The 12,557-nt window shown below is 40.6% G+C and overlaps 1 protein-coding gene across 1 annotated transcript in view; it reads left to right on the top strand.

Annotated features, from left to right (window-relative positions):
* The window catches only part of camkvl (CaM kinase-like vesicle-associated, like), a 50,771-nt gene extending 38,361 nt beyond the window's left edge, over window positions 1-12,410 (top strand). Inside the window, exons 4-11 of the mRNA XM_072697312.1 lie at window positions 554-628; window positions 1,062-1,200; window positions 3,345-3,465; window positions 3,575-3,650; window positions 3,849-3,985; window positions 4,637-4,715; window positions 4,798-4,885; window positions 7,531-12,410. Coding sequence (XP_072553413.1) covers window positions 554-628; window positions 1,062-1,200; window positions 3,345-3,465; window positions 3,575-3,650; window positions 3,849-3,985; window positions 4,637-4,715; window positions 4,798-4,885; window positions 7,531-8,958 — 2,143 coding nt within the window. The 3' untranslated portion in view covers window positions 8,959-12,410. The remainder of the gene's footprint in view (window positions 1-553; window positions 629-1,061; window positions 1,201-3,344; window positions 3,466-3,574; window positions 3,651-3,848; window positions 3,986-4,636; window positions 4,716-4,797; window positions 4,886-7,530) is intronic.
* The last annotated feature ends 147 nt before the right edge of the window (window positions 12,411-12,557 follow it).

The following is a 12,557-nucleotide window of genomic DNA, read 5'->3' as shown; positions in this document are numbered from 1 at the left end:
AAAATGGGGAGAGCTGGGCAGGGATGAGGTGAGAAAGTTAAAAAGAAAAAATGAGAGACAAAAGAAAATGAAAAAAAATGTGAGAAAAGGGGAGAAAATGTGGATAGTGAGAGGCAGAGAGAATTGGTGAGAGAGAAAGAGAGAGGAAGGGAGTGAGGGAGGGAGTGGAAAGAAATAAGAGAGAACGAGTAAGAGAGAGATTGAAAAGTAAAGGGAGAAGTGGGAGAAAGAGAGTGAGATAAAAGAGCAAATATGAGAGAACAGGTGAGAGAGAGAGAAAGAATGGGAGGGAGGGAGTAGAGGAAGAGAGAAGAGGAAGAGGTGGACAGAGAGATAGAGGAGTAGAGAGCGAAAGAGAGGAGAGAGAGATAAGGAGGAAAAGTGAGCGGGAGGGATCAGGAGAGCAGGTGAGTTGTAAGAAAGGAGAGGGGCTGCTTCTGTGCACTCTTTCCACCATGCTGAGCCGACTGCACAGCAGCTTGCTATTTTTGAAGCACCTCTCTCTATTAGTTAGAAAATAAGGCCACTATTTGCTGTGATCTCTTCCATGCAGGATGAACCATCCGAACATTCTAAAGCTGATAGACGCGTTCGAGACCAGGAAAGAGTTCTACATCGTCCAAGAGCTGTGAGTGTGGCCTGTGTTAGCAGTGATCATTCGTAATTCCGTCAGTGTCACCCAGAGACAGGTGACTAATCTGTCTTAAGTGCAATATTAAAAAGACCCCGTGATTCTGTAAGATTTTTTTCATGCTAATAATTCTTTGTGAATGACACTCTACAGTTTGAAGACCACACATTAGATAAGTCTAATGGCTTTATTATTATCAGCACGGGTGATGACAGATATATCATGCTTTGATGAAACAATGAAACTCCCACAGAGTAATATTTTCATTAGGCAAAGCCAAGAGAGATATAGATAGTCATTCAAATCTAATATCAGAGAATTTCTCTTATTGTCATTCCAAAAGAAAAAAGTCCACGGCTGATGGAATGCAGGGACATCAGGTTTTACAAATGTGTCTGCTTGTGTTTGTGTGTGTGTGTGTGTGTCACAGGGCCACAGGTGGGGATGTGTTTGATTGGATCCTGGATCAGGGAAACTACACAGAGAGAGATGCCGCCAATGTAATCCGGCAGGTCCTAGAGGCAGTGGCTTACCTCCACTCCCTCAACATAGTCCACAGAAACTTAAAGGTAGGCCTAAGAAGGGATTTTTTTTTTTTTTGTCATCAATGCTCCAACAAAACCTCACAGGCCAGATTCTTCACACTGCCAGGTAATTTCCCACTAAGAAGGTACATTTTATTTAATTGCATCTTCTTTAATGTTTTCAAACATGTTTGGTCACACAGGCAAGTCTTAATGCACTCACAGACACTCTAAATATTTAAAAGGTTTGGTTCCAAACATCACAGCTGTCATTTAGGCAGTCTTTCTTGAGAAGTCAGAGAGAGCACAATTGGCGGTGTTCTCTTTGGGTGGGTAGATGGTGCTTTCTCCCCTCATCACTCTTAAGTGGCGAAGCTGAGGATCCGACACTTTCCTCTGAGCGTTTTAGCTGCCCGGCAATACTCCATCAGTGGCATTTTGAAAAGAGGCAGAGGCAAAATTGAGAAATGTATGTCTGAATGTAAATTTTTAAAAGACTTTAGTCATTTTAGAACTTTTAGAACTATTGGTCCATTCATATTGCATTAGGCCCCATTTACACAGGTATTTTTTGTATTCATAGAAACATGCCACCTGCCATTGATTTCAATAAGAATAATGTGTTGATGTTAACATGTAAACCATTAAATGCAATAATTGAGTATTGAAACATTTTTTTTGATGTATACATAAATATAATAAATAAATTATGTGTTTTTCCTCTTTTTCTCCCAGTTTGCTACTGCCAATTAACCCATTCCTAGCTCCCCCTAGCACTAGCAATGCCAATGCGCATTGCTGGGCAGCTGACATGCTCTGAGGAAATAGTCAGGAAATCGTCAGGTCAGCTAACAGACGCCTATGCTGGCCAACATGGCTTTAAGAGTGATGAGGGGGGAGAGTTCCATCTACCTCTCTGAAGAGAGTGCCCAATTGTGCTCTCTCTGACTCCGGCCGCTGATGGCTAAGAGGCACGGCTTGGGATTCGAACTTGCGAGCCTCGGGCCACAGTGGAAGTACATTAGACTGCTGAGCCCCTTCTAGTGCACCTTTAACTTACACCCAGAGCACAGTGACCTGATTGAAACTCACATACAACTTTTTGTTTTCCTGCCCTTAAACCAGCAAGGCATAGCCTTATCATTTTTTTCACACATATCACGCATGTTTTTTATTTAGTGCTCCATGATTTCAGCATTAGTTTCTAGTTCGGTAAGCGTAAAGTTGATTGTAATTATCAGTTTGAGGATGTGATTCATAAGCTGTTAAGAGGAGTTTTGGAGTGGTGGGCCATGTGTGCCATCACACATAAAAACTCCATCACTGCAGGGTATTAGAAACAGTAATCAGTGATATTAACCAAACACTTAGCCCTGTTTGACTCATGAAGCTGCACAACTGTGATAATACAGATGGCCCCTTATGGTTAGTTTTAATGTGCAAAACTAATGTGAATGGAACAAATAGCGTTATAGTCTCTAATGGTCCTAATCCATCTCTCAGTAGTCGTTAATGTGATCATGTTCTTCTACTGAAGAGCTTGACGTATTTCTAGTGCCCTCTAGTGCACAGCACACACTGACTCCTGCAGCTTATTCACTGATAGGGGCACTTCTTTGGGTCTGTAATGGGGTTACTGAATTCTCTCCTGTGCAATATTGTAGTGTGTGTCTTCATTTGCAACTGCCTTCAAATCCATCACATTAAGTAAAAGTTATGATTCACATATGAAAAGATTAATAACACTCACAACATAAGAACATAACATATTAATAATCTTTTAACTGACTAGACTATGACATGTATTATTCCCTCCTGTTTCATTATGAGCAATGAATGATGACTTAGTGGGAAGGGGAGACATTGAGGAGACATTTATTGTCATGGAAACAATTAAGAAGCAGTCTTTTGGGAAGCCTTTTCCCCTGAAAGAAGCAAGGTTCTAGTTGTAGATAGTTTATATCTGTATATTTCGCTTTAGGAATTGACAAACATATCAAATAATATTAATATTGGCAGATAAATAGTTATCTGAGCAATTATTCCAACCGAATTTGTTGTATCCTGACATATTTGTTGACTAATATGTTAAATGTTAATGAATTTACTGCATATTAAACTCTCTACAACTATCATGTATAAGTAACATTTCTCTATAATGTCTATCTTTTGAAATCTCCTGATTTCAGCTGGAGAACCTAATGTACTACACAGAGAATAACCACAACAAAGTGGTGCTGCGGGATTTCTATCTGTCAAGGTTTGAGAATGGCTCCATTACTGAACCCTGTGGAACCCCTGAATACCTGGGTAACTAGACAACCAGATGATGATCACTGAGTATCATATTGCTGTATGCTTCTGTGTGTTAGGGTCTCTGTTCATTTTGTTCTCTGGCTACCTCTGTCATTCCTCCCAGCCCCAGAAGTAGTGGCTCGACATCGGTACGGAAGGCCAGTGGACTGCTGGGCTGTTGGAGTCATCATGTACATGCTGTAAGCAAGCAAGGCTCTAAGTACAATGGACAGTATAAAATGAAATTGGATTTATTTTAATCATCAGTATGACTTTTAATGATATCTCTTCGCATGGCAGTTGTTGGCAAACTGTTTGTTGATCTATGTTTATAAAGAGTACATAGTGTTTAAGAGTTATATATATATATATATTTCCACAAATGCATCATTTTGCAGGTTGTCAGGAAATCCTCCGTTCTATGATGAGACCGAAGAGGAGAACACAGATATGCACAACCGTATCATCTTCTGCCGGATCGTTGCTGGAGACTTTGAGTTTGACTCTCCTTACTGGGACGACATTTCAACTGCTGGTACACAAAGAAGTTCACATATTTTATAGCCAGTACTGAACAAAAGTAATATTGTGACAATTGAAAGCGTCTTAAATGAAGGATTGCTGCAAGAATATTATAAGGACCAACCTATATATAGTCAACCAGCACTTTAACTACATATTAAATGATTAATTGATTTTTCAAAATATTTAGTTGGGCTGAACAAACAATTCTCAGTATGAAATATTTGAAGGAAGAAGAAGGTATTAACTAGGGCATTAAGACCTATTTACTTTATAAGGTTGGAACATATAATAACCTTGCAAAATCCTGGAATGGGGCTACGTGCTTGCTCCATCATTGGGGGATTAGAAGATTGATTCTCAATAATGCCACAGCTACCCGTGGTCTAGAGTACAAAAGAAAATATTTGGCCTTGCTCTCTCTAGGTGGGTAGAGTCCTTCTCCCTCCCCCATCACTTACAGTGTTGCAAATGTTTGTAAACTTACATAACAGTTAGCCAAACGTGTTGAGCTGTCCAAAGACATCACGTTTGGCTTGCTCTAAGGACGTACATGCTAGCCTTCACCCTCCCAGTGCTGGTGGCATCATGTGATGGGGAGACCTAGCTAGGCTACCTAGCTAGGATTTTTCTCCATTCACTTCTTTTTCTCCTACTCCTACAGCTAAAGAGCTGGTGTGTAGGCTGATGGATGTTGACCAGATGCTAAGAATTACAGCACAGGATGCACTGTGGCATGAGTGGTAAGCTGCATATAGAGTACTCACACTAACCTGGATGACTTATCTTTCAAATGTGCTCAGAGTTATTGTGTGTCACTGACAGGATCGCTGGAAACGGTGCCTCGGAAAAGAACTTGAAGGACGGAGTGTGTGCTCAGTTCGAGAAGAACTTTGCCAAGGCGAAGTGGAGGGTAAGAAGAGTCTCACAACTCACAAATCAGCCCCTGTGCCTGTAAACAGTTTTTTTTTTTTTACGTCATTCGCTGTTCTTGTAAACAACACTGTAAATAATACAGGTGACAAGGACAATGATGATGATGTGCATGACAGCAATGCTGGTGATTAGTGTGACAGTAAGCGTTCTGATCGCTCTGTTGATCGTTTCCTTTCCCCATGCATGGGATACCCAGGAGTTGAAGGTACTGTTGATCTTCGCAAGACAGTACGGAGGCCTGGGCTCTTTTCTTTGCCAAGACAATCAATGACTTGAGCTCTTATATCTCTCCTGGCTAAAGCACAGTGTACCAGCACTGCAAGAAATTAAATATTGGCAAGTAAATGCATCTTAAATATAAGCATTAGAACTAATGTTTCTTATTATGACTTTTTCTGTGATATTATAAGATCATTTGGATAATTTCTAGGCTTTTGAACTCATTTGAAGTCATTTTATCCAGTGAAATTGTCAAGAAAATAATGGTTGCAGGAAGTACACTGAAAAATTATGCGTCCTTTTTATGTTTTTTCTTGTTTTAAGTCATTTTTCAAGATAAATAGTCAAGAATAGAACAATTAGACTTGAACACAGGCTAGCAGTAGGAAAGAACATTTAAAAATGCAATATCTTATATCTCATAACAATCTCTTATATCAATGAATATCTATTGACTAGATATAGGATGACTTCACTTGTCAAGATATCAAATTCCACAGTGTCAAGAAAATACGTTAAATGGTCTTATAATATTCTTCCAATAACCTTATAATGAGAAATATTGCATATAGTCACTGTCACACAAAAACCTCCAAAAAATATCTCCAACTTTACAGGATAAAGAAAACCCCTTCTTAAGTTGAAACCATTGTAAGTTATTGTAAAAAGATGCTATTCAACAATATTTTATTTTATTATTATAAGTAATTCTGAAGTTTTTTTTCCTCTATTGGTCCATTCATTATGAAATTTCAACACAATGTAAAAGACAACTGACTTTCAAATGATGTGAAACAAACAAATGTAAAAAATGGAGATTTAGGGCTGTTGTGTAACAGCGACTATATATTGCCTACATTTAAAATGCCTTCTCTTGTCAAGATACCATTCTTTGCAGTAAAGAGCCATGGCTTCCATTTCCAATGACGTGGCTTTCTGACAGCAGTCACTGTGAGGAGGTATAGAGTTCAAGTCTGATTGTCGAAAAGAGTCTCTCTCTATTGAAGCCTCCCTCTGTCAATAAGTGGCAAGCCTATCATTGCCCAGCTGCTCCCATATGCCTCCAGTCATATGCAGCCTGGCTCTACCCACACTGTCCTGGATAGAGTTCTCCTCAGCCCTCCACTTTCTCAGATTAACTCCAGACTAAAGTTTCATCGAAGTGTCACATGTATGTGTGAATGAGAGGCTGTCTGTGTATCTGTGTGTCATATACGTGAGGGACAGAGAGAAAATGAGAGAACAGAGAAAGAAAGAAAGAAAGAAAGAAAGAAAGAAAGAGAAAAAGAAGAGGGCCATTTTTTCACTACATGATTGACTGTGTCCCTAATCCATTGGTCCAGTTCACCTTGTGCTTCAGTCAGAGTTCAGATATTGACATGAATGTAATCAGGCCCGTTCCACGTTGAAACAGTGATGCACTTAATTGACCTGGCGCACATGTGGCGATCATTTGCATATAAATAATATATATTACATCAATAAAAGTCTGTCATTTAGTACTATTGGCAGCTATTATGTTGGTGGGATACAGTACCATACAAAAGTCAGAGACCACTATTCATGTATGTAATGTCTAGTGTACATTATTGGAAATATATCTGGTAAATTGAAAGAAAAACAAGTGAGTTTTCAAACTGAAATAAAAAAAACAATACAGAGGACATGGGAGCCCAAAGTCACAAGTTTTCTGTCCATTTTTCCACTGTGAGAAAATGATTGAAAGGACACAGAGCTTTAAAGAAGCTCTTACTAAGAAAAGATATGAATGAAAAAATAAAAGCAAACTGCTTAAGCAGGTAGTGTTCTCACAACAGTAGACTCAGACTCCAGACCTCGACCTCATTCGGGAATACTTGGATTGTAAAAAGCAAAAAATGCTGACATCTAAAACTGAACTTTGGAGGTGTGAAACTGAAAGCGAGTGGAAAAAACTGAAGCTGTAATGAAGGTAAAATGATTTTCTGTGTATTGATTTTGTTAAATCATTTTTGTTTGTTTTTGCATGCTGACAAAAATAATAACTGGCTTAAAATGAAACAGATGAAGGGCAGTATATGACTTTTGTATGGCACTGTATTGTATTAATGGGGAAATTATGTCTACAGCTGAGTCAGGTAAATTTCATGCATTACTCCTTTCAGTTTGTGCTCATTAATACAGAGAAAGAAACTTATACCCAGCTGTTGAAAACAACCTTCACACTTTATCTATTGCAATCTAGGATGATGAATACTCCAATAACCAAGTGATGAAGTGCATTGTAGTCTGAAGTAGGGCTGCACAAAATCTATATAATCTATAAATGCTGAATCAATATATTGTGCAGCCCTAGTCTAAAGTCATGAGTCATGAACTGAAGGGAAGCTCACTGTTCTTTATATTGACTTCTCTATTTTCTAGAAAGCAATCAGAGTCACCACGTTCATGCAGCGCCTTCGTGCCTCCGAGATGGGGTCTACGGAAGGGGCTTCGGAGGGTCAGGGGGAGGGGGTGAAAGCTGATGAAGTCGAGAGTAAGGGTGTCTGCACTGAATCTGTGAGTGCATCCAATGAGATCACAGTGGAAAACAGACCGGTTGAGGATCAAGAATGGAAAGGACAGGAGGCGAAAGAACAAGTGGCCGCTCAGTCGGCTGTTGAGGAAAAAAAGACACAAGAAGAGAAAGAACAAGTAATTACTCCTTCACTCTCTGAACCAGTGAAGCCCTTCACCCAAACAAGCTCCTCAACCCAAACACAAAGGCAGGAGCAGGGCAAAGGAGAGGAAAAGAAAGTGGCCGGGGATGTCTCTCGCAAAATGGCGACTGCTTTAGGCCAAGACAGACCTGCACCAGAGGCAAGCCAAAAACTCACCAAAAACACTGAGCCCGGCAAACCTGACTGTCAAGGAAACAAAGACACCTCAGAGAAAGAAACATCCACTGCTGGTACTGCAGAAAAGAAAGTCACATCTTCCCCCGATAACCCGAACCGTCGCAAAATGGCAGCTAACCTCTCCCTAGACCATGGCTCAGGTCCTGGTGCCAAACCCAGCAGTCCAGCGATGACTATGGAGAAGGAACAGTCGGGGGAAAAAGCTGAGGAGAAGTCAGAGGTAGCTAGAAAGCAGCAGGAGATGTCTCCAAGCAGCTGGTGTCAGACCCAGCTTCCAGAGGCAGTAGCAGAGAGGCCAGTGGGGACGAGTCCGAGGGCCAGGGACAGGGAAGGAGGCAGAACAGACAGGTCTAGTCAGTCAGGTCAGTCTGGAAAACAGGTACATTGCCCATATGGGGCTTTAGGCTCTTCCAGTTTGGGCCGCAACAAGACCGTATACGTGCAAGAACAGAAAGAGCTTAGCCATGGAACTTCCTATGGCAGTTCATGCTGCTCTCCCTACTCTGTGGGCAGCGGAGCAATGTACAGTGGTCTAGATCAAGCTGGAGGGGTCAGTTCTGACTGGCAGATGGACAGCGTGATCGAGCAAATAGAAAAGCAAATGGCGGCCGTGCTCGAGAAGATCGAAGGCGACATGCCCTCGCTGTTGGAGCAGATAAGCGACTGTCCCGAGACCCTTCCAAGGGCCAAAAGTGCCCACTCTTCTCCCTCGACCCGTACTCGCTCCTACCAACATCATTCCACCCTGCCTCCTCTTCCCACCACACCCCGGCCATCCATGCCCTCTCTGCCACACCTATCCATCCCTCCTCCCTCCTATCCACCTCCATCACCACCCACCCACATCCAGGTGCACAATCAACCAGCCACTGACCAGGACGAGCGAGATGGGCAAAGAAGTGCAATGAGACAGGATCAGTCGCCAAGGGGAGGGGCGTCGGGGAGGGGTTTATGAAGCCTGCATGAGCACAGGGATAAATCACAGTAGGTAAACCATAGGAGATACTTAAACGAATACTCCAGTGTTCTCCTGATCTCTGTGTACCGCATTAGTAGAGCACAGTCGACTCATTTCTTGATAATTAGCACAGGGACAAAAAACTGTCGACTCACAACACATTTGCACCACTGTTCAAAGGTTTGAGACCAGTGTTTTTATAATATAAAAGCCAACACGGTTTCAGGTAGGGATGTACCGATATGGAAATTGAGGGACATATGTCAATATTCAATATTTTTTGTTGCGTACATGTCTGCCGATACTGAAAACTATATAGATATACATTAAGGAATTATTCAAACATTAAGACTAAATCCTACAAATTACACTTGTAACATGTAACAATGTAACATTTATTTTAATAAAATATGTGGCATAACTAGGACCCTGTTTACACTTGATCACTTCATGGGATTGTATCTTGATAAGATTTCATCCACATGCATTTACACATGGTAGTCAAATGCGTCTCTGGTTAGTCAGACTGAAATCTGATTGAATGTGGACTGGAATATGCAAATCCACTTGTTGCATGACAGTTATTATTGGTGTTTTGGTTGTACTGGGAGGGGTTTCGGTCGACGAATGAGTGTTGGAGAGACGGATGCATTTACACTGCTATATCATGTGGCTCCATTGTGTCTCAGACTGCTTCCTGTAGTGGTTTCAATGATGCGTTTACACTTGCGGTGGCTTGTGGCTTGGCCTTATCCAGATATAATCCAGATATAATCTTGATATTCAAGATACATGAAGTGACCAGGTGTAAACAGCAATGAAATGCAATAAAAAATGTCACGGCCATCAAGTTTATATTTTAAGTGCATGCCACTCCACTCTCTACCATCTCATATAAACCTGAATCTTTACGTTTGACCCACCTGATAGGATCACAGTTATTATACATCATAATTTACTGACGGCCACACCACTGACCAAATAAGGAGGTTGTATAGATTGTGACTCACAAATATTAAAGGATCTGTTTTAAAGGGTTTCAATCGTGGAAAACTGGAGTTCCCCTGCTTTATTTAAACTGATGTTAAATAAAGTTTGAAGTAGCATGTAATCATTATTCAAGTTTTCGAACACACCATTCACTCCCCATTCCGTACAGTCTGTATATGGACACTAAGCTGTAAAAACAGCTTTGGAATTCACTGTTTCTCTAATGTCGCAACAACCAGCTCATTTACAGATCTCCGCCTATTTCCACCATTTAGCCGCACCTATTCATATTGCAGTTCTCCGGAGTGTTTCAGCTCTGAGTGTCCAGGCACAGGACCACCAATCAGAATAGAGCTCATTTAAATATACGATTAATAAGGGTATAGTAACATGAAACAGTCATGTCAAGTTTAAACCTAAGTTTAGATGAATTGGGAAAACCGTGTAAAAATGAATGATTTGAAACATAAAGCTACATAAACATAAAGCAGCATTATGTAGCATCTTAAGCTTAAAATAACAGCTAAAATGATTGTGATGCTCCACTGACCTGTAATAGGCAGAGTAGCACCATTATCGTTGCTACTCCAGGAACAGCATGCCAGAAACTGGGGAAGCGGGCAGGGTAATGCATGTAAGAACTGTGGAAGACTGTGAAACCCGAGTCATATTTGTGTAAAATTCTGTAATATTACTCTACTTGCATCAGTCCACATGCTTCTTTCACTTTCAGTGATGGTTCCCTCAGAAATGTGTGTCCTTTAGTGGGGGCTCGAAGTGTGAATTGCACTGTAGGGGAGCCCAGGACCTGCTTTTAAAGTGGACAAGAAAAAACAGGATATGGGCCTAAAATGATTACTATAGATGAGATGTATTATAAATAAGAAAGGGGCTGTCATGGGTGTATCGTCGGGTCAGTACTTATGTGAGAGGCCCAATAAAGAACCCCCACTTTCAAATAATTGATAGGGAGCTGCAATGAAAAATATTAGGCCATGTCCAGACTGAGCTGTAGATGATTCCAAAATGACTTGTATATACAATAACACGGCTTATCTATATAACAAGTGATTCCAAACTTTTGAACAGTAGTATATTATAGAAATCAATGACCAGATGCAGAAATACCTTCCCATCAAATGGGTTGTCAGTCTACTGTTTTTTAACTGTTTTCTGCAAAGAAACACACTAAATGGGTTGTCCCTGCTAATGGACCGTGTGCCACAGATGCGGTGGATGGATATTAGGCTGAAAAGCACTGGAGCATTCCTTTAAATATAAGTCATGGATCTCAAAGTAGCAGCTAATATTTTGAGGCTGTCCACAGTTTTATTTATTTATTTATTTATTTATTTATTTATGTATTGTGGGTGGGAGCACACTCAAATCCAAATGATGGAATAGCTTTGTTTTCTTAGCATTTTGTTGAGTCATGTGCAGCTGCGTTTGTGGGGAAGGTTGCTCCGAGCAGAAAGGGACAATTACATGTTTGAGGCTCTGGGGACTGTTACTAACACAAAATTACAGTGTAACGTCCTTTTGTGTGCATGTTCCGACCTACAACCACATACCAACAGCTGTAAATACTTTTATTCTGGTAGCAAAGGCTGATCATCTCCACAAACGAGTTCAGAATCGTACAATCACTGCAAAGCTTGTGAATGCAACACCCATATAGACTTGTACAGTCTAACGTAACCTTTAACCTCATACAGGACATGTGTAAAACATGATGATATATTCTTCTTAACGTATTTATATTTTTTAGTGTACTTTATCCATTCGAGACCATACTTTTGAGGTTACACTGAGGTTGCAGCAGAGCACCAGTGATGCAGGATCAGCTGCTGGTCCTTCTTTTAAGGCACTGGTAATGAAATGAACCACGTGGGGGCGCAACAGACTACTGTAAGGCGAAAGGACTATTTTGTAGGTCCAGGCTGAAGATTTCGTGGCCTATTTGCAATATCCGATGAAATACATGTCAGTTTATTCTTCATTTTGTACAGCTCGTTCTACACAGACCTTTTATGCATGTCTTTCTACTCTTTCTCTCTCTGTTATTATAAGTCGTAACACGAACCACTGTTTTTAAAAACTGTATAATGTGCGTCCTAATCAGTAGTAGAATCAGGCTAACTTCAGGAAGCTAACCAAGACAACCCTCCTCCTTTGTTTCCTGTGATGTTCGTACATCCTACACGTTTGGTCAATGTTTCCTTTTCTCCCGCTTTATTTCGTTATTATAAATATCAGATATAATACCATTGTAATTTTATGAGCTGTATAGTTATGTATTATACTCTTCCCCAAAACGGAAAGGAATTTCTAAGTGTACCAGCCTCGCTTCTGTGTTCTGTACCTCTAACGTCCTCTTTACGACTATTTTGTCTTGGTGATGTGAATAAATACTCTTCCAAGCTACTTTTGCACTCTTTCTGCCAAGAATTCAATAAAAAAAAAAAGGTAGACTGTATCATATTGGCATTATTTTGTGTGCTGTTCCTGACTTGACAAGACTTCGTCCCCACGTTGCCTGCGTCCCAAACCACACACCATCAGTACTGAACCCATGTCTATGTATCATATAGTAGTTTGTGCTTCTG

This window comes from Salminus brasiliensis, chromosome 14, assembly GCF_030463535.1.
Source record: "Salminus brasiliensis chromosome 14, fSalBra1.hap2, whole genome shotgun sequence".
NCBI classification, from domain to species: domain Eukaryota; kingdom Metazoa; phylum Chordata; class Actinopteri; order Characiformes; family Bryconidae; genus Salminus; species Salminus brasiliensis.
The sequence above is the reverse complement of the archived record's forward strand: the minus strand, read 5'-3'. Positions and strand labels throughout refer to the sequence as shown.